The 20165-nt window shown below is 46.3% G+C and overlaps 1 protein-coding gene across 3 annotated transcripts in view; it reads left to right on the forward strand.

Moving 5' to 3' along the window:
- hspa12a (heat shock protein family A (Hsp70) member 12A) overlaps positions 1–20165 on the forward strand; it is a 155591-nt gene that overhangs the window by 97162 nt on the left and 38264 nt on the right. For all 3 annotated transcript variants that reach the window (XM_085994411.1, XM_085994413.1, XM_085994414.1), the window contains one exon: positions 4100–4286. In XM_085994411.1, coding sequence (XP_085850537.1) covers positions 4100–4286 — 187 coding nt within the window. The remainder of the gene's footprint in view (positions 1–4099; positions 4287–20165) is intronic.

A 20165-nucleotide genomic window follows, 5' to 3' on the forward strand; every position in this document is an offset into this window, starting at 1 on the left:
TAAATCAGACACTTGGGCACAGAAATTAATCTCGGGTAGTGGCGCAAAGCGTGCAGTATCGGACCAGTCGCCCGTTATACGCAGCGTCTGATAGTCAGTTCCATTGCAGTCACTGGAAGTTTTAACACCACATTGTGCGCGTGACATCACGGACAGGTTCCCCCACCCGGATGTCGGCCTGATTGACAGGCTGGCTTCCAGTCAGGCCGGGAATGCTGGAGAGGAGGCAGCAACCACAGGTAGGTGTGGTCCCTGACCCCGGGGAGGGGGGGGGGTTCCGATGCCTGACCCCGGGGGTGGGGGGCGTCCGTTCCCCGAAGAGGGGGTCTGAGTGCCGATCCCGGGGGCGGGGTTTGTATCCGGGTGGGTCTGATGGTGGGGCAGCTTGGGGGGCCGGGGGGAAGCACTTCTAATCCTCTCAGCCCACAATGATTGCTCCACGAGGCTGTCCTCTCCTTGCTCCAGTTGCCGGGAATCCATAGGCCCAGGATCTCTGCGCAGCAGGCTCAATTCAAGGCTTCCACCCTCATTATCATATTTAAAGTGCCACCCCATCTCTTGGAAGCGGGTTGGCTGCCCGACCCTCGTCCCGCCTCCGTTAAACCCGGAAGTAGGCGGATTGGGGTCGGTATTCTCATTTTTAACACTTTAACCTCCCACTCCACCCCAACCCACCTGATTTTGGGGGTCAAAATTCCCCCCATTATGTTTGATAACGCTCCTGTGAAGCACCTTGGTATGCTTTACTCCTTTAAAGGTGCTATATAAATGCATGTTGTTGTTGTTGTTGTGGCACAAACCCGGTGATCTGCCTCTGAATGCCCATTTGGGCCGGGCAGCTTGCCGGCTCCCTTTAAATGATGCTAGGCTGTTAAAATAGACTGCGGCCTCCCGCTACGTCTCCTGGGCGGTCTGCTTGCCTGTTCTGCCAGCCAACCGCCCGGGAGCTAAAATTTCCCCCTTAACTTTAAGGTGGCCAATCTGCTACCACATGTTTTCTGCCTGGCGGTGAAAGTTCAAATCCACTCCTTAATACTTATACGAGCTTGCAGTGATCAGTTTGCATGAACTCACAGGAAATGCAACTTTGAATATTAAAAATGTGTTAATCATTTCTGAGCAATCTTATAAGGAGCTTATGATATTGTAATGTTTAAAAGCCAGTTGTTTAAATATTTATGCATGTTTAGATGTGAGGGGCCATAATGTTAATGTAGTTTACAAAATCGTTTATTTGTTTAGATAAAATTGGCCAAAGTTGAATTCTTTCTTATCTAATGTATGATTCTATTGAGTATACTTGTGCATCTAACATGGGTCTGCTTGATAGTGCAAATAGACACATGAATGAATCACAGTGACAAAGCTGGATCATGATCTGTTATCTGTATTGCTTTTTCGCAGAGAAGGAAGTCAATAAGGAATGTGATGCGTACAATAAACCTGGAATCTTAGTCACAAATAATGCCAATGGGATGTCAGCAAAATCCAGATTACATTTAAGTAACCTATAACCATAGTGAGACAGTATGGTGCAGTCGTCAGAGACATCTGTCTGTGCTGCAGCCATCTCTTTCATCTCTGATTTCTGCAGAGTGTGGGGCCTAAAGCTGAGTCGATTTATTATAAGTAAGCTGGAAAATAAAAACTTCATTTCACATTAAACAAACCGGACAGCAAAGGGCTACAATTATGAGAAGGGGAAAAATCTGCAACAAGTCATTGAGAGTTCAAACAGGAAAGGGTGGGAATGGATCCTGGGGGAAATGAGTCATAACTAGAATGTTCATTTTCTTTCACTTTGAGAATTTCCAAATGATTGTTCCTTTTTTGAAATGCAAAATGTATTTGAAGTGCTGTATTTTAAAGAGAGTGTCTCATTATTAGTGTGCTTTTAAAAGTCAAACATTTGCGGTTCATGCCAACTGACTTTCAGATCACTGCAAACTCAATGTAAATATTAAGTATTTTATTCAACTTGGTCATTACAGTATCTTTATGCCCTGTCCCAAACAAAACTGTGCCTGAGACACAGAATGAGCTGGAGCTACATGGGTTTATCGCCAGCAGTTTTCTTTAGAATTCCCTAGTGTAATATCTTATAATCGGGAAGGAGTGATGGAGGTAGTTAATAGCCGTACTGTGGCAATGGTTATACTGAACTTATGATCCTCAGTTATGTCATTAAAGTTATATAGTGTCCATAAAGGCTGAAGAATCCAGCTTGCTTTGACCTTTGTATAAGCCTATCTATGATGAGCATCATGATGTATCAGGCATGCAGTGGTGCTTCACAAATCTGAGTGAGAGCTAGAGCACTTAATATGTGTGGTCAGCACCACTGGGTCCATTTCTGAACGCACAGCTGCAAGGTTGGTGCAGGGAGGAAGGGTTTACAGTTTTGGAGCATTTAAGTGAGCTCTAGAATAAGCAGAGGAATAACCAAAGGTTATACTGAAGGGACAACCTTCACCTGACCCAAAGGGCCACCAATGCCCTTGTGAAAAGAATAAATAGAGCAGTTTGGGAGGATTTAGACTAATATTGTCGGAGGAGAAAGGGAAAGATAGAGGTAATAGAAAGATAGCAGGATAGATGGTAACACTTCTACACTTGATTTTTAGTGCAACATTTGCCATTACAGTAACATGAAGGGAGCATTAAAAAAATCTAGTGCAGGATCTATTCTGTATCTTATATTTAGTCAACATTTATCCCTCAACCACCATCATTATCTGGTCATTTTTCTCATTGCTTTTTGTAGAGACATTTATTTGTGCAAATTGACTCACATTTCCCTAAATTACAACAGTGGCTATACTTCAAAAGTACTTTCCTGTCTGTGAAGTGCTTTGAGACATCCTAAAAACGTGAAAGGTGCTATATAAATGCAAGTTTTCTTGTTTTTTTGCTTTCCGTCTTTCTTTCTTTCTTCCTTTCCTTCGTTCCTCCTTTCATTCTTTCACTTTTAGTAAGCAGAATGTCTAGCTTCCAAAGTTGCTCTTTCCATTTCCATTTCTACATAGAGCACACTGGCTTGACCCTAAAATAAAAGCACATTGTTCAGTGGATTCATTCAAAGTATATTGAAAAAATATTCATACGATAGCAAAATACTGCAGATGCTGGAAATCCAAAATAACAACAGAGAATGCTGGAAAAACTCAGCAGGTCAGGCAACATCCGTGGAGAGAAATTTGAGTTGACGTTTCGGGTTGAAACCCTTCTTCAAAACTGTTTTGAAGAAGTGTTTCAACCCAAAACGTCAACTCAAATTTCTCTCCACGGATGTTGCCTGACCTGCTGAGTTTTTCCAGCATTCTCTGTTGTTATTTTGAAAAAATATTCCTCCACTTGACTGCTTAGACAACAATATGAACATAAATAGATGAGAAAAATTAATCTTACCCAGATATACTCCTATTGTTTTGAAAGTACAAATTCAGAATTAACTAGCCAATAAAATAACTAATCTGCAGAGAACATTTTTGGAGCTGACAACTAAAATGTACAAATAATTTACCTCACTATCAACATTCAAATTAATTGTTTCAACTATTTACTGAGATGCTTTTTGAGAATTTGGGTAAATTACATAAAAGCCTCTCTGTGCTTCATCTTTAGATCCAGAATTCACCCCGGTCCCAAAACTGACATGTCAATTTGTAGCCTTTATCCTGTACTGGTTGTGTGCCAATGTGGACATCTCATTTCCACATTATGAACTGGTTCCTAGTAAGCATGAATTCACCTCATTTATAGGGCAGACGGGTGGATTTAGCAAACTGGCCATGCGTGTAACATTTGTTGCGCGTATGCAGTTGGTGCATAGTCTGATTTATGATGTTGCCATTCTGGCTGCAGACCTTTCTCAACCTCATTGGGGAGGCCATGCAGTGCAGGCATGTTAAAATCTCATTGTTGATCTGTACAGGTGACCATTTACTTTTGGTGGCAAGGACTCTTTGCCTCTGGAGGCAGGGATTGACACCAGGAGGGGGGCGGTGGGTGTAAGTGTATATTCTGTGTGCGATACTAACTGAGGTTATTTGCTACGAAGAGAGCAGCTACAATCTCATTGAACTGTTTTCTTTTTTAGGCGATGGGAAGGTGGTGATCCTGGTGTATCCAATCAGAAGACTCCTACGACTATCCTGCTGACACCTGATGGAAAGTACCACAGCTTTGGCTATGCAGCCAGGGACTTTTATCATGATCTGGATCCAAATGAGTCAAAACAGTGGCTCTATTTTGAGAAGTTCAAAATGGAGCTCCATACAACCAGTGTAAGTTCCTTATGTTCATTTTACCAGGCTCGTTTACTTAAGATAACAACTTGCACAATAGTGATTGTCAATTAAACATAAAAAACAAAATGGCCGCATGTAGAATTCAAACCTGTGAAGGCAAAGGGGAAAAAATTCAGTTGATTAGCACCTCCCGTTAGCACCCTAAGAGGGCGCTAACGGGGCATAAAGCAACTAGCGCCCGAGCGCGGTGCTGTTTGCGCCGCTCACGAAATTGACCAGAAATTTTGCGGCGGTGCTAAACACTACCGCCACGATCTCTTGCGCCCGCAGATTGTGACGTCAGTCGAGCGTGTAATGCCACGGTAGTGCCCTGGACCGGATATTGAGTGGCGTCCCCTGCCTTTCCACCTGCCGCTAGCAACGTCAGGTTGAGGGGAACGTTTTGCAGTCGGGAAGGGACTGGGGGAGCGCTATTTAAAGGCAGCCGCTTCCTGCCTTTTTTTGTCGGCGACATTTTTGCACCACGCATTCTGAGCGAGAGAGAGACTTCTGGAGAGATTCAATGCTGTGTGAAGGAGTTTTGGGTACTGAGCAGCACTTTGCAGGTTCATTTTGATTTGACCTTCCTTGCATCGATTTAGAAGAGACTATGGGGGCTGCACTCTGAGCTCTTTCCCTGGGTCTCTCCATTGTTCTTTCCAGCAGAATTGATGTACAGGTCTCTCCAGGCCGAGGTTCAAGGCTGCAATGAGCATGGTGTGGATGGAGAGCAATATCGACCCTGGCCGGCGCCAGTGTGTCTGTGTTCCATTGCAGACTGACATCACGTGAGCGTCGCCTGCGCTATGAGGTAGCACCTCGCTCCTCGGCGTCAGCGCCTTAAGAGAGGTGTGTAGCGCCTGATTTAGCGCTCCAATCACCTCCAGGGGCAATAGAGGCCAAGTTTGCAGTCAGAGGCGATAATTAGCGCCAGGTGCTAAACTTTGCACCCGGCCGATAATTGCGCCCCAAACAGGGCGATACCGAATTTCTCCCCCAAACGCTTTTATTCATTGGATGATGAACATCTATCTGGCACAGAAATGAAGCCATTCTATTAATTAAAATGGCCCCTCTGGATAGCTCATGAATTTGCTCCTTCATTTGTATACAGCCATTGTCAGCTGCAGATTCTACCTTCAACTACTAGAGACTGGTCTGACATCATTAAAGGGCACAACATTGCTGCTATTTCCTATTTAACATACAAAACCCATCAACCCATAATTACTCAGAACTCAAGGTGCAAACTCAGATGGATTCAAGTTTGCTTTTATTGCAAGGGGGATGGAGTATAAAAACAGGGAAGTCTTGCTGCAGTTGTACAGGGTATTGGTGAGGCCACACCTGGAATACTGCGTGCAGTTTTGGTTTCCATATTTAAGAAAAGATATACTTGCTCTCGAGGTGGTTCAGAGAAGGTTCACTCGGTTGATTCCGGAGATGAGGGGGTTGACGTATGAGGAAAGGTTGAGTAGGTTGGGACTCTATGTGGTAAACCACTGTTTGTATTCCTGTTTGTCCTGTTTGTATTCCACTGTGTACATGCCTGGACATGCCTCGGCTGACTCCTCCCACAGGTCCTAGTATAAAGGTGACTGCTCCCCAGCCCTTGTATCCTGGACCGGTCGACCACTCGAGGCAGACCTCCATTCTGTTGTTAATAAAAGCCTTTGGTTACTCTTCTAACTCTCAGTCTTTTATGAGTAATTGATAGCGCATCACTCTACTCATTGGAGTTCAGAAGAATGAGAGGCGATCTTATCGAAACATATAAGATTGTGAGGAGGCTTGATCGGGTGGATGCGGTGAGGATGTTTCCACTGATGGGTGAGACTAGAACTAGGGGGCATAATCTTAGAATAAGGGGCTGCCCTTTCAAAACTGAGATGAGGAGAAACTTCTTCACTCAGAGGGTAGTAAATCTATGGAATTTGCTACCCCAGAGAGCTGTGGAAGCTGCAACATTAAATAAATTTAAAATGGAGATAGACATTTTCCTAGCAGATAAGGGAATTAGGGGTTACGGGGAGAGGGCAGGGAAGTGGACGTGAGTCTGGATTTGGATCAGCCATGATCCTATTGAATGGCAGAGCAGGCCCGAGGGGCCGTATGGCCTACTCCTGCTCCTACTTCTTATGTTCTTATGTTCTTATGTTGATGCCGCTGCTAGGAGAGGAAGATTGTGTGCAAGACAAATTTAAAGGGATGGGAATAATTAAAGGGGTCACAAGGAGTGGGGCAAAGATTCAGAAAGCTTCTGTAAAGCCTCAAAGGCACCAATGTTCCCTCTAAGCTCTCTGCCAGTCCCAATAGGCCCGGGACCAGCTTTTTTAATGTTAAATTTTGCGCATGCGCGAAACTGTGAATGGGCTGCGCAGGCCCTTTAAAGCGGCCGTGCACTCAAAAACAAATTAGGAGGTACATTGAAAGTCACTTCAACCCATCTGCAACCATTGCCAAGGCTGAGGGAGCAAGGGATTAAGGATTGGTTTCTCAGTGCAGGAATGAGTTTGCAGACAAGTGACAGTGTAGCCTAGCGCCCAACCTCCTCTTTGATGGCTGTTCAAATCAAGGTGATGCTGCATGAGATGCTTGCATGGTAAGATGCCATCTGCGCCGCTCTGCAGCGCCAGCCCATAGGTCAGCAAGGCAGCATGTCTGCAACTAAGCTTCGTGCCACACCTGACTACTATTGTTCCTGAGCATACGTCAAGCTTTATGCTGCATGATAGCTGCAGGTCTCCTTTCAGCAGCTGGCACTGCTCGCCAACTGCCCCTCTGCTGGCCCAGACCCTGAGAAAGCAGGTTCCCGTGGCTATTCCCAGGTAAGTTTGATAGGACCTGCAGAAGTGGTTGGTGGCATCTTGCCATGTGCAGTCAAACAGGCAACACCCTGGCATGCCTTCTTTCATGCAGTACCATGTAAAACAGGGCATGTTGCGATTGGGGTGCTTTGGAAGAACCTTCCAGCAGAATCGCTAGTCCGGCTCTCACTTCTCATAGTGATGCCACTGGGGGCTGTGCTGGCACAGCTGCCTTTGGTAGAGGAACCTACAGCAGGCAGATGCAAGAGGGTGGGTGCCATTAAAAAGGAATGGCACAGCACTTGGTGAGTGACTAGCATGGCATCCCTTTGCAGCTTCTCCTCTTCCTGTGAGCAAAACAACTTGGAAAATCCCTATTGGATAACCAACCGTTATGTCTTCTAGCGCTCGTAGTGCTTTGTAAAGACGACTCTGGACTCGGTAGTTTGTAATTATAAACTACTGTTTTATTTGAGTTGTAATCCTTGCCTGCCGCATGGTGCGGGGTGATATTTTCAAGAGCCTTGTGCGGCGCCTGCGCACTACTTTCCCAGCATCGTAGTGCTGCTACACTTGATTTGAGTGTTAGTACACTTGTACAATGTAATCCCAACATAACTATGTAACATCCCTCTTTCCCAACAAAACTAACTACATCAATTTTCTATTTTACAATGTTTCCAGTTGAATAACGTTAACAAAATACAGAACGTGAGCTTTCTTTGCTCAATTTATATACAGATATTTGTCCATGTTGTTTTACTGTTCTGTGCGAATTACAATTGTCTTTATAATTATTCACGATACCGCTCAGGTGGTTGTATGTTACTCCTCCATCTTGTGGACTTGGCTGTAATTATTCTTTTCTGCGGTGTTTTGGTGTGTTCTTTTCTTGTTGCCGGTGCAGTCGTGTTTGGCTCTGTTGTATTTGAGGTGTTTGTTTCTGGCGTTATATTGTTTTCCGTGTCTGGTACCGTAACTGCTGTTAATGTTGTCCGCTGTTTGACAGCTTCAGGTGAGGGTCTGATATGGATCCTGTTTCGCCTGTATTGGTTTCCAGGTTCTGTCTCTACCAAGTAAGATCTTGGAGTATCAGCTTTTCCAATAACCTTGGCTGGACTCCATGTTCTCAACAACGGATCTTGTATATGCACTGATTGCCCATTTAGCAGCTCCGGTAGTGGTTTTGCATGCTTGTTATATTGTGTGCTCCCCGTAGCTTGTGTTTCCATCAGCTTCTGCCGAACGTCCTCTTGGTCCTGGGGAGGATATACCTTTGCTGGTAGAGTTGTTTTGTATTTTCTACCGTTTAGTAGTTCTGCTGGTGATTTCGAGTCTGCTCTCAAAGGTGTTGATCTGATTGCCAAAAGGGCGAGGTCTTGGTCTTCTCCCATCTCCTTGCTTTTAATGAGCTCTTTTGACTGTTTGGACCTGTCTTTCAATAAATCCGTGTCCCCTTGGGTAATGTGGGGATGAGGTAATTATTTTAAATCCGTATTTTCCAGCCAGTGCTCTGAATTCGCTGGAGGTGAATTGTGTCCCATTGTCACAGATGACCTTCTCTGGGATGCCCTGTTCTGCGAATAAGCTTTTCGCAATTTTTGTGATTTTTGTGGCTCTCATGTCATTTATCCTTCTGACAAAAGGAAATTTTGAGTAGTAGTCTGCTACTATGATGTACCACTCCTGGTTGCACAGGAACAGATCTGTTCCTACCGTGTGCCATGGTCTTGGGGGTACTTCCATTTGAATCATCTCCTCCTTCTGCTGTGTGTTTCGGTATTTCTGGCATATGCAGCATGTGGAGACCATTTGTTCTATGCTTTTGTACATGCCTATCCAGTACACAGCTGATCTGGCTCTTAGTTTACATTTCTCCATCCCCATATGGCCTTGGTGTATTAAGCGGAGAAGTTCCGTTTGCATCGTTTTTGGTATTATGATTCTTAAGCCAGCAAGGAGAACACCGTCCTCCGCCGAGATGTCGTCTCTGATTGTCCAGTACTGTCGGATTTGGTTTTGGACCTGCTGGATCTTCTCCGGCCACCCCTGTATTACCTGTTGCATGAGTAGTCGCAACTCCTCTTCTTTACCAGTCTCCTCTTGAATTTGGCTAAGCTTTGTGGGAGTAACATTTACGAGGTGGTGTATTTTTACTGTCAGGCCCTTCATCTCGTGTTTTTCGTGTGGTGACAATCGAGACAATGCATCTGCCAGTGCCATTTCTTTTCCTGGCCGGTATTTTAATTCGAAGTCGTAACTTTGGAGTCTTAACAGTAACCTTTGCAGTCTTGCTGGGGCCTTGCTTAGGTTTTTCTTGTAAATTTGTTCGAGTGGACGATGGTCACTCTCTACCTCGAATTTTCTTCCGTATAAGTAGGTGTGGAACTTTTCGCATCCGTATACTACTGCAAATAACTCTCTTTCGATGTTTGCGTATCTTGTCTCTGCTGATGTCATTGCCTTCGATGCGAAAGCTATTGGTTTTCCTTCCTGCACGAGGGCTGCCCCTAGCCCCCTGGTAGAGGCATCTACCTGTAGGGTGACAGTTTTTTTTCTATCATAATAAGACAGGCTGGTTTCTTTACATAATAATTCCTTTAGGTGTTTGAAGTTCCTCTCATGGGATTCTGACCATTGGTATTCGGTGTCTTCTTTTAGTAATTCTCTTAGGTTCGCTGTGTAGTCTGACATGTTCGGGACGAAAGAGCTCATATACTGGACCAAGCCGAGGTAGCTTCTCAGCTCCTTCTTGTCGTTTGGAGGTTTCATCTCCGCTATCGCCTCGACTTTTTCGGGATTAGGCTTGACACCCTCCGGTGTGTAGATCATGCCAAAAAATTTGCATTTCATACTTTTAACGATGCACTTCTCGGCGTTCAGCTTGATGCCAGCCGTTCTGGTGCGCTCCATGGTCTCGTGCAAGTGCACGTCGTGGTCTCTTTCATTTGATCCGTAAACTTGGATGTCATCAGCGATTCCAATGACTCCTACACAGCCTTTGTATGTTTCATCGATCTTTTGTTGAAAGATGTCTTGGCTGACTTTCAACCCGAATGGCAGCCGCAGGAATTTATAACGCCCCAATGATGTATTAAAAGTCGTCAGGTTAGTTGATTCTTCGTCCAGTTTTACGTTCCAGTAGCCGTTTCTGGCATCGAGTTTGGAGAAGACTTTGGCTCCTGCCAGTGCTGGTGTGATTTCTTCTAATGTTGGTGTGGGGTAGTGGTCCCGCTTTATTGCCTGGTTTAAGTCTTTGGGGTCCAGACAGATTCTGAGCCGCCCGTTCGGCTTTTCCCGTACCACAATCGAGTTTACCCATTCTGTGGGTTCAGTGACCTTTGCGATTATTTCTTTCTCTTCCATTTCTTTTAGTTCGGTGTATAATTTTTCATTTAGCTCGATGGGTATTTTTCTTGGAGCGTGGATGACGGGTTTTACCTCTGGATCTATTGTTATATGGTACTTGAACTCCCCGAAGCATCCTACAGTGTCATCAAAACACTCTGGATACATGTCCATCAAATGTTTCGTGTCCATGATTTGTGGACGATTTTCCAGTGGGGTGTTGCTGTCGACTTTCAGCGATGTTTTTGTTAGTTCGTGGTTTACCGAGATTAACCCCAGCTTCTCGCAGCTGTTTAATCCCAGGATCGCCGGTCCCTCGGAGTCGATCACATAGAACATGCAGTTGATGTTTCTGCTTTTGTGTGTTCCTTTTATATAGGTTGTTCCGAGTTGTCTGATCTCGCTCCCCCCATACGCTGTCAGTGTGACGTTGTTTGCTTTTAAAGTTTTCGGGGAAGATCCTCTGGTATAGCCTCAGTGGAAGGATGTTGCTCTGAGCCCCTGTGTCGAACTTTACTTTTAGGTTGACGGTTGTGGGCTGTCCTTCGATTCTCTTTTTAATCTGGATGATAGTGTGCCATTCTTTCTTTGGGGTGCTTTCCGCTCTGGACGTTTCGTGTAAGAGAACCTTTATGGTTTCAATGTTCAGAGCTTTGTCGTACCCGCAGTCTTCGTCATCTTGCTCACCCATGGTATGGATTTTGTTTTTCTTTTGTTGGTTCTGCTGTCCACCTCTGCTTTTGGTGTGTAGCCCCTCTCTTTTAGCTCTGCACATCTTTTGCCAGTGGTTTGCTTTACCATACGTGTTGCAGCTTGTTCCATACGCTGGGCATTTTCTTCTGTCTGTGTAGTCGTGTTGTCTTCCGCAGTTTCTACACGTACTCTTCCCACTGTCATATACTTGTTTTTGTGTGCAGTGCTTTTCGCGCACTGCATCTACTCTGTGATCCGGTTCGGGAGTTGTCCGCACGTCAGCCGTATGAGTATTCAGCGTTTTCATCTGTTGTTTTGTGGCTTCGTGAGCCCTCGCTGTATCTATGGCTTCTGATATTCTGAGTTTTTCTTTTCCTATTAGTTCTTTTTGCACTTCTGTATGTGCTGATCCCCATATTAATTGGTCTACCAGCCTTTCTTCTAGTTCCGTAAACTTGCATTTGCTGGCTTCATTTTTTAATCTCGTCAGGAAATTGTCAGCCGTTTCACCAGGTTCCTGTCTTAAGCTTTGGAATTTATACCTGTGTATGCGGTGGTTTGATTTAGGCTCGAGATGGTTACTGAACTTTTCATAAATCTCCGTAGGGTTCGTTTTATCCTCTTCGGATAAACTCCAGCTGTTATAGAGATCTAAGCCTTTTTCTCCCGCCCACAGTAGAATGTAGCTGACTTTTTCCTCATCGGAGGAGCCTTTCAGGAAACTTTTAAATGTAAGCTCGCATTTTTGCTTAAATTTCCGGAAAGCTTCCACAATATCGTCAGCTTCCCAGTTCATGATGGGGAGCATATTCGCGGTCAGTGCATTGGACGCCGCCATTTTAGCTGCCCGTACGATTCGCGGTTAAAACGCTGCAGAGTTTACTTTTAAATTTCTTTCTTCAATCTGATATCGTTTTTATTTGCGTAAGTTTTACTCACTTATACCGCTGCCACCATGTTATGTCTTCTAGCGCTCGTAGTGCTTTGTAAAGACGACTCTGGACTCGGTAGTTTGTAATTATAAACTACTGTTTTATTTGAGTTGTAATCCTTGCCTGCCGCATGGTGCGGGGTGATATTTCCAAGTGCCTTGTGCGGCGCCTGCGCACTACTTTCCCAGCATCGTAGTACTGCTACACTTGATTTGAGTGTTAGTACACTTGTACAATGTAGTCCCAACATAACTATGTAACACCAACTAAAGCCAATAAAGGGAACAGATGGCATGAAAATAAATAAATAATTCAAAGCCGAAGCAACAGCAGCAATAAACATTTAAAAATATTACAAGAAGGACCTTTAAAAGGCCTGAAACACATATACTGTTGAAATCTGTGAACCTTTTAAAGACTCTGTGGCCTGCAGGCCTGCCAGAGTCTCCTTCCTGCCAGCTTTCCATGGGCATGCTGGAGACTTGGTGCCCAGGGGCCTGAAAATAGTGTGGTGCCCTTCCCTGCCCTCTTTACATTTGTTAATAAGACGGGACCTCCCTGTGTCTGTAAAGTTCCCTGCTAAAAATTTGGATGATCTTGGAAACCGTTGCTAAGTGGGTGGGACCAGATTCTGCTCCATTACCTGACCACTGTTTTTGGGTGTAAATGGGGTGGTGAAGGAACAAAAACCAATCCCTGCCTGTATAGTTCATGGAGGAATGTTGTCGCGTTCCAGCTAACTCAATAGGGCTCTTCTACGATCCTGTACTCCCAACGCAGAACTGGATTGAAGAAAGATGTTGCAGTTTTATCCCTGACCAGTGCTTCTTTCAAGAGCAGCTTCTCCGCTGGGAGCACGGAAGCAGAGAATTAACCCTTATTTTTAACAGAACATAATTTCAAAGTCCCTTTTTTTTTACATTGATTTCCTTGCAGTTATTAAGTATGTGTTCTGATTGTTACTGACAGTAATAAGTGAAAGTTGAAGAAAAAGTTCACCTAATCTCTCAAAAGGTGTCTATATGTTACAGCACCAGAAATAGAATATGTGCTTTCTCCTATTAAAGGAGTGAGGGTTGTCGCTGCCTATTTGCGTATGAATTCGTGCCATTTTTCGATTTCTCTCTTGTAATTGTTTCCTCCTTTCCCTCTGGAATGTAATCTATATTTTCACATTATAAATGGCTGAGTGGAGTGGATTTTTGTCGTCAGTCATACTGATAAATCAGTGTAACCTGGATAGATGGAGAGGAGAAATTGTGCGGGGAAGTTGTTCTGCCATCTACCCACCACCTAATACAACTCCTGTCTTCTTCTTAGGCAGTCCCTTGGAACCGAGGATGACTTGCTTCCACATTAAAAATGAGTTCTCAGGTGACTGATGAGTCCAATGCGGGACCTACAGTCTCTGTCACGGGTGGGGCAGACGGTGGTTGAAGGGGCGGGTGGGTGGGGTGCTTGGGTTGACGTGCGCTCCTTGCGCTGCCTGCGCTTGGCTTCCACTTGCTGCCGGCGAAGAGACTTGAGGTGTTCGGTGCCTTCCCGGATGCTTCTCCTCCACTTTGTGCGGTCTTGGGCCAGGGATTCCCAGGTGTCGGTGGGGACGTTACACTTTTTCAAGGAGGCTTTGAGGGTGTCCTTGAAGTGTTTCCTCTGCCCACCTGGGGCTCTCTTGCCGTGCCGGAGCTCCGAGTAGAGCGCTTGTTTTGGGAGTCTCGTATCGGGCATGCGGACAATGTGACCCGTCCATCGGAGCTGATCGAGCGTGGTCTGTAATTCCTCTGTACCAACTGCTGTAATTTTATACTGTAACTATAGACCCGCATACTGATTTTTCACTGAATGTCCATATGGCAGCCAGAAAATGCAGTCACAAGCCAAGCTTCAACCCTGCAGTTACTTTTCTGTTGCTCTGCTGCTGTGGAATCAGCTCCGTAATATATATCCATTATTATTATTGGACCTATAACATCACTAGTCCACAGGGAAAGCAGACAGAATATCATTCCTACCCTCAGTCAGCCAGAGCTCAGTATATTCCCCGCCCCTCATTAAAAAATGATGATTATTACTTCAAATCAACAACTAGCTTTGTGACTCCACGCACGTTGGTAATTGGAATCTCAGCAGTGCTTAAAAAAAACCTTTAAATCTAAACAACATTCTGCAGCTTGTGTTGTGGGGTTGTAACATGTGCTTTAAGTCTGCAATATGGAATGCACCATACAGATCTACATAGTCTGTCATTTGCACTGAATCAGCTTTAAGTTAAAAAGCAACGCATATGTTTTGATGACGATTAATTGGCCTCTTTATTCAAGCCTTATTACTGGGCTATTCAGAAGCAAGCTGGACTCAATGGAAAAGTTGAGTCCTTGACTGATTTAAAAATGACCTCTTTTTACCAACACAGTCAGCCTCCCAGCTCTATGCTGAGGTCTTAACTATCATGGTAGGTGACCTTTCGTCTATTCCACAGTTATAATTAGGGTGGAGATGACCTTTCAGATCAAAGATGGTGCTCCAGTGGTTTGGCTGATCTAGGTTATTTTCCCAAATTACTGCAAGCTGAAATTATTTGCTTTGAAAGATGTCTATTCAAGTATTAGGAGTTTATTTTTTGTTTTGCATTATAAGGAACAGGCCACGTCGGCCTTTTGAAATAGCTGTTAGCATACGCCAACCCCATGCAAAACAGTGTCAAAGGTGTCACAGTCTCAAATGTAATTTTTATGCACTCATTTAAATCATATTAGAAAGCTAATAAAGTGTGGTATGGTATGCACGGGACACAAAGGGGCCTTGATCCAGGGCGGGGGCAATCTTTTCCATTCAGGTAAAGGCGGTGCAACTTAAGGCAAAAAAAAAAATCTTCATTTTATTTGATATCGTTCAGGGATTTTCAGGAGACAGCTTTATAGTTTTACTTATTTCATTGTGATTGTGTAACCCAGATGCCACAGCAACAGTGCACGCATCTCATATTTCTTTGATTATAGAGGTGACCACATCCACTTCCTACCCCATTCGTAACAATTTTCAGCCAGTTGCCGATGTGAAGTATCATCCAAAACAAGTGGAGAGGACTGATGTATAAGCTGAGCATTTGGAATGGACTTCAGTTCCAAATGATATCCTGTTCCAAAGCCAAGGCTGATATGAGTTCATGGCCAGGGGGGAGGGCGAGCACGGCCCGTCGCAGGGACCATGTGAAATTGGTGAAGGTAGCTCATTACCATGACGCTGGCATGCAAACAGTGCCACCCATGCTATTCATTGGCTGTGTGCTTGTATGGGGGGGGGGGGTCGGGATTTCAGGCTTGACTGATGCCATCTAAAGGCAGCCAGCACCTCTTAAAAGGGTGAGGTGTACTCTGGCTGCAGATAGCAGGGAAACATCACAAGTGGAAAAATGTCTGCAAGCGGTCCAGAGAGGCCACCCAGGTTCCCTAATGCCGTGTTGGAGGCCTTAGTTCAGGTGATAGATGGGAGGAAGGCGATCCTGTTCTCCCCAGGGGGCACAAAGTCCTCCAGGCAACACCTTCACCAACGGTGGGAACTAGTCACTGAGGAGGTTAAGGCCAAGAACTTAGCTCCCAGGACATGGCTGCAATGCAGAAAAAAGTTAAATGAGATCACCAGAGTTGTTAAGATAAGAATGCTGCCCTCTTACTCTCTGCTCACTCCTGCAGCATCCGCGGCTGCATTACTCACAAGACTCCCCTCCCCTGCTTCCCTTCATTCTCCTACAATCACCGCACCACACTTCACTCCACCTCCTTCTCCATCTGCTCACATTCTGCACTTCCTACTCTCATCACTATTGCAACGCTCACTTTTCACACCTCACATCTTGAGCACTACATCTGAACTGTTCAACAATGACAGACACCTTCTCGAAACACCTCACTAACACACTGCCGTCTTTCTTCAAGGAGAAGGTTGTGCACAACTTACGGCAGGGGGCCGGGACTGGAGGAGGCCGAGCCCACCTGCACATCCTCTCCCCTGTGGAAGGAAAAGTGCTGGCTATCATGGGCAGGGGAAGAGTCATGGCTGTGGAGAGTGGCAACGCTGGAGGAGACGTCGCCCAGGGTTACTTCACAACTTATCCTCTTTTTTCCTTCTTTCTTCTATCTCTCCCTACACACTCTGCATGACAAACTTCAGCTACTTTCACCAATGACTCATCTCTCTCTGCTCTCCCTTCACACTAAAAGCTAACCTTTGTCCCTCACTTTCATTTCAAGTGCTGAAAATGCGGACACCCCTCTGCTGCTTCAGGAAGGGGAGGCCAGCCTTCCTGAAGATGCAGCATAATTCGATTTGACCCTCGCAAGCGCCAGCTCAGAGACTGGCACCACGTGCACTTTAGAGGGTAGGCTCAAGGAATGGCCTTCATGCGTTGAATCACTGGACACTAGGGGCTGGATTTTCTGGCCGGATGCGGGATGGTGGCGGGTTCGGTCTTCAACAGGTTCCGGTCCCGCTCCCTGTTGCAGCCGCCCTCCATTAACGATTTTCCATTGATTGGCCTCATTAGGTCCGACGTGTGCGCCAGCTGGCCCAATCAGTGGGTGCGGGTCAGCTCCCCGCGCTTGATGACATGCCCGGAGCCTGGATATTTAAGGGGGCCATGTCCCCAATGCCATTCTTCTGCATTTGAATGTCCACACAACACTCCAAGGCTGCTCCACATTTCAACGATGGCTCCCTCAATGCTCTTGTGGAGGGAGTAAGAGGACGAAAGGAGGTCCTCTTTCCCTCCGATGGACGGAGGAAGCCTTCTCAGCATACAAAGGCAGCCTGGCTGCAAATTGCTGAGGGTGCCAGGTCTGTGTGTACACACACCTGGGTGCAGTGCAGAAAAAGGTTCAATGATCTGATGTGATCAGCAAAAGTGAGTATTACACTCACCTTCAGTCAGCTTCCCATCTCTTCTCATCCCCATCACTCTGCATTGGCAACCTACTCCTGCACATCCCAACTGACCCTAACATCCCTTGCACCCTCACCCATCCCTCTCTCTCTATGTACAGAATCACTTCACCATCCTACTATGCACCTCTCACACTCGATCTCACTCTTATGCAATGACAACAACTAACAACGCACAGGAAGGGACCTTGGTATTGGCACCTCACTCCATCTTTGTCTCCCTCTAAACATTTATGTTATCCATTCTTAACACTGACTCCATCAATCTCACTGAAACTCCACTTGTGTCCCTCATTGCAGGAAAAGACAGCCCACAATAAGAGGGAGAGAGGGAGGACAGGAGGAGGCGCACCATCCCTGGCACATATAACCACCGCTGAGGAGGCAGCTCTGGAGATCGTGGGAGGTGCAGAGGAGCTGGAAGTGGGGGACGGAGAGACGGGCAAAGTACAGCAAGCTGGTGACAGAATTGATTTGCAAACCTATCATTTTGTTTTCATGAGTGACTGATAGAGCATCTGATGCTCATAGAAATATAGTTATGATCATCTGCACAATGGGATGTGTCTGCTACCTACATATAACATGACTAACTCATGCCTTTACGCCCCCACAGGACCATCGCGAGCACCCCCTCCCCACTGTTCAGGAAGAAGAGCCGGAGGAAACTGCAGCCTCTGAGGGAACAGTGTCAGCAGAAATGAGCACATCCAGCACCAGTGCAGAGATACATACCTCAGCGGTTAGTTTGCGAGATAGAGGAGTATTGTCACCTGGTGTATCACAGCTCACAAGTGAGCATGAGCAGATGGTGGAGACAGGGACAGCAGTGGAGAGTCCTCCTCAGAGGCCGCAGGGCGCTCCTAGCTCTGCTCAGCTGCATGTAGACGCTGTGCTTTGGGGGCCATCCAGAAAGAGAGCTTCAGGAACAAGTGCAGGAGGCTCTGGGTTTGCATCCATGGTAACTGCAAGTGTGCAGAGAATGGAGGAGTCCATGTCAAACATGAGCAATGCCGTGGTGCATGCAATGGCGAATGTAGGTACCGCCAGGAAAAGGATGCCAACCTCCATGGAGGACATAAATCGCCAGACTCAGGAGAACATGGTAACACTTTTAAATAGATGGTCATCTATGGAGGATAGATGGGCATCTATTGAGGAGCGAAACCAAAGATTCATGGACGTCCCCATTATGAGGACTGTCAGCACAGAAATGGGTCCTCATGGCCTCACTGATGTGCAGCAAGGTGCTCTCCAGCTACTTGCTAGCAGTGAAATGCGAGTGACCCATGAGAGGGATGTTGGTGGTTGACAACAAGGAAGTGGGGGCTCTTCTCCAAGCGCTTACACTCCCATGCCACTACGGAGCCCTCGGTCAGAGCCCCAGATGCCTCACCCAACTGATATAGCTGTCTCTACCCCTGCACATACACAGGAGGAGCAGAGTGTTGCGGAGTCCTCCAAGGCTTCTAAACCCAGGGGACGCCCGCCAAAGGCATCTAAGCAGGTGCAGCAGGGAAGTGAGCAAGCTGCCTCTACATCTGCTGAAGCCACAGGGGAAGCACCTCGTAGAAGCACGCGTAAGAGAAAGCTAAAGCACAAATAGTCACAAGGTTAGTCACTTGGGTGATTTAATAATATACCATTTTACGTTTGTCATGTTTATTTCTAGTGTTTTAAAGTTATGCAATGTGAATGATTCAATGTGTTGACCTATGTATGCTCAGAATTGGAAGTGTCACGTGAAGGTTGAGGGCACCTTTCATCTGCAATATTAGTGGGGAGAGTGATAGGAATGCATAGTTCATTGTTCAGATGCTGTATTGTGTGGAATGAAGGTCCTGCCAACCCTCATGTGCATGTGCCAGCCTCATGTATGTACAGCGTAAAGTTAGGCGAATCTGGCATGGATTAGTCCATCCCTTGCCTGACGGCCAGCAATGAGGTCGCGCACTGGTAGCACTGGGATAGCCGTGACCGCCAGGTGTTCCTCATCTGCAACATCATTCGCCTCTTCCTCGTCCTCCTCCTCCTCCTCCTCTGCGATGTTGTGCAGGGCACAGCAGACCACGATGATTCTGGAGACCCTGGCTGATGCATACTATAGGGCTCCACCAGATCTGTCCGGGCATCGGAAGCGCATTTTGAGCAATCCTATGGTCTGCCCTATGATGATTCTGGTGGAAATGTGGCTCTCATTGTAGCGCTCCTCAGCTTCACTTCATGGCCTCCTCATCGGTGTCATTAGCCACGTCTTTAGGGGATAGCCCTTGTCTCCAAGTAGCCATCCGGAAAGTTGGGTTGGCAGATTGAAGAGCTGAGGCACAGTGGACTGGCACAGGATGTACGAGTCATGGCAGCTGCCAGGGAACTTTGCTTACACATGCATAATGTTCTTTCTGTGGTTACACACCAGCTTCACGTTAAGGGAGTGGAAGCCCTTGCGGTTCACAAATACAGCTGGGTTGTGATGGGGTGCCCTGATGGCCACATGTGTGCAGTCGATGATACCCTGCACCCTTGGGAAGTCTGCCATATTGGCAAACCCAAACGCCCGCGCCGTTACATTTGCTTCATCCGTTGAAAAGTGGATGTAATTGGCCAACTTGCCAAACAGGGCATTGGTAACCTGCGTTATGTATCTGTGTGCGGCTGACTGGGAGATGCCGCTGATGTATGCAGATGATCCCTGGAAGGACCCTGATGCAAAGAAGTTGAAGGCGGTGGTGACTTTGACAGCCACTGGTAAGGCATGTCCACCCGCTCCTCTAGGATGCAGGTCTTGGTGCAGCACTGTGCAAATGTCTGCAACCACCTCTTGCGAAAGCCTCAGCCTCCTTTGGCACTGCTGCTCAGTCATGTTGAGGAAGCTCATCCTCTGCCTGTAAACCCTGTGTTGGGGGTATCTCCTGCGGCACGGTGCAGCCCTGCGCTGATGCCCTCTGCCCTGTGCACCATCAGGTGGCTGAGGAGAAGGTTGACGCTCCTGCTGTTGCTGCTGCTGTTGTGCCTGGTTCTGCTGCTGCCGCGGTTGCTCGTCCTCAGAATCTGGGGACCACGATGAGAGAATATAAATGGTCCCCATTATGCTGCTGAAAATGTCACTTGAGGATGAAATGGTATAAGTGCCCAGTCAAAGTGGAGAACTCCCCAGTTCT

The sequence above is a fragment of the Somniosus microcephalus genome, chromosome 8 (assembly GCF_052327205.1).
Source record: "Somniosus microcephalus isolate GS21.2 chromosome 8, FLI_Smic_1.0, whole genome shotgun sequence".
NCBI lineage: Eukaryota > Metazoa > Chordata > Chondrichthyes > Squaliformes > Somniosidae > Somniosus > Somniosus microcephalus.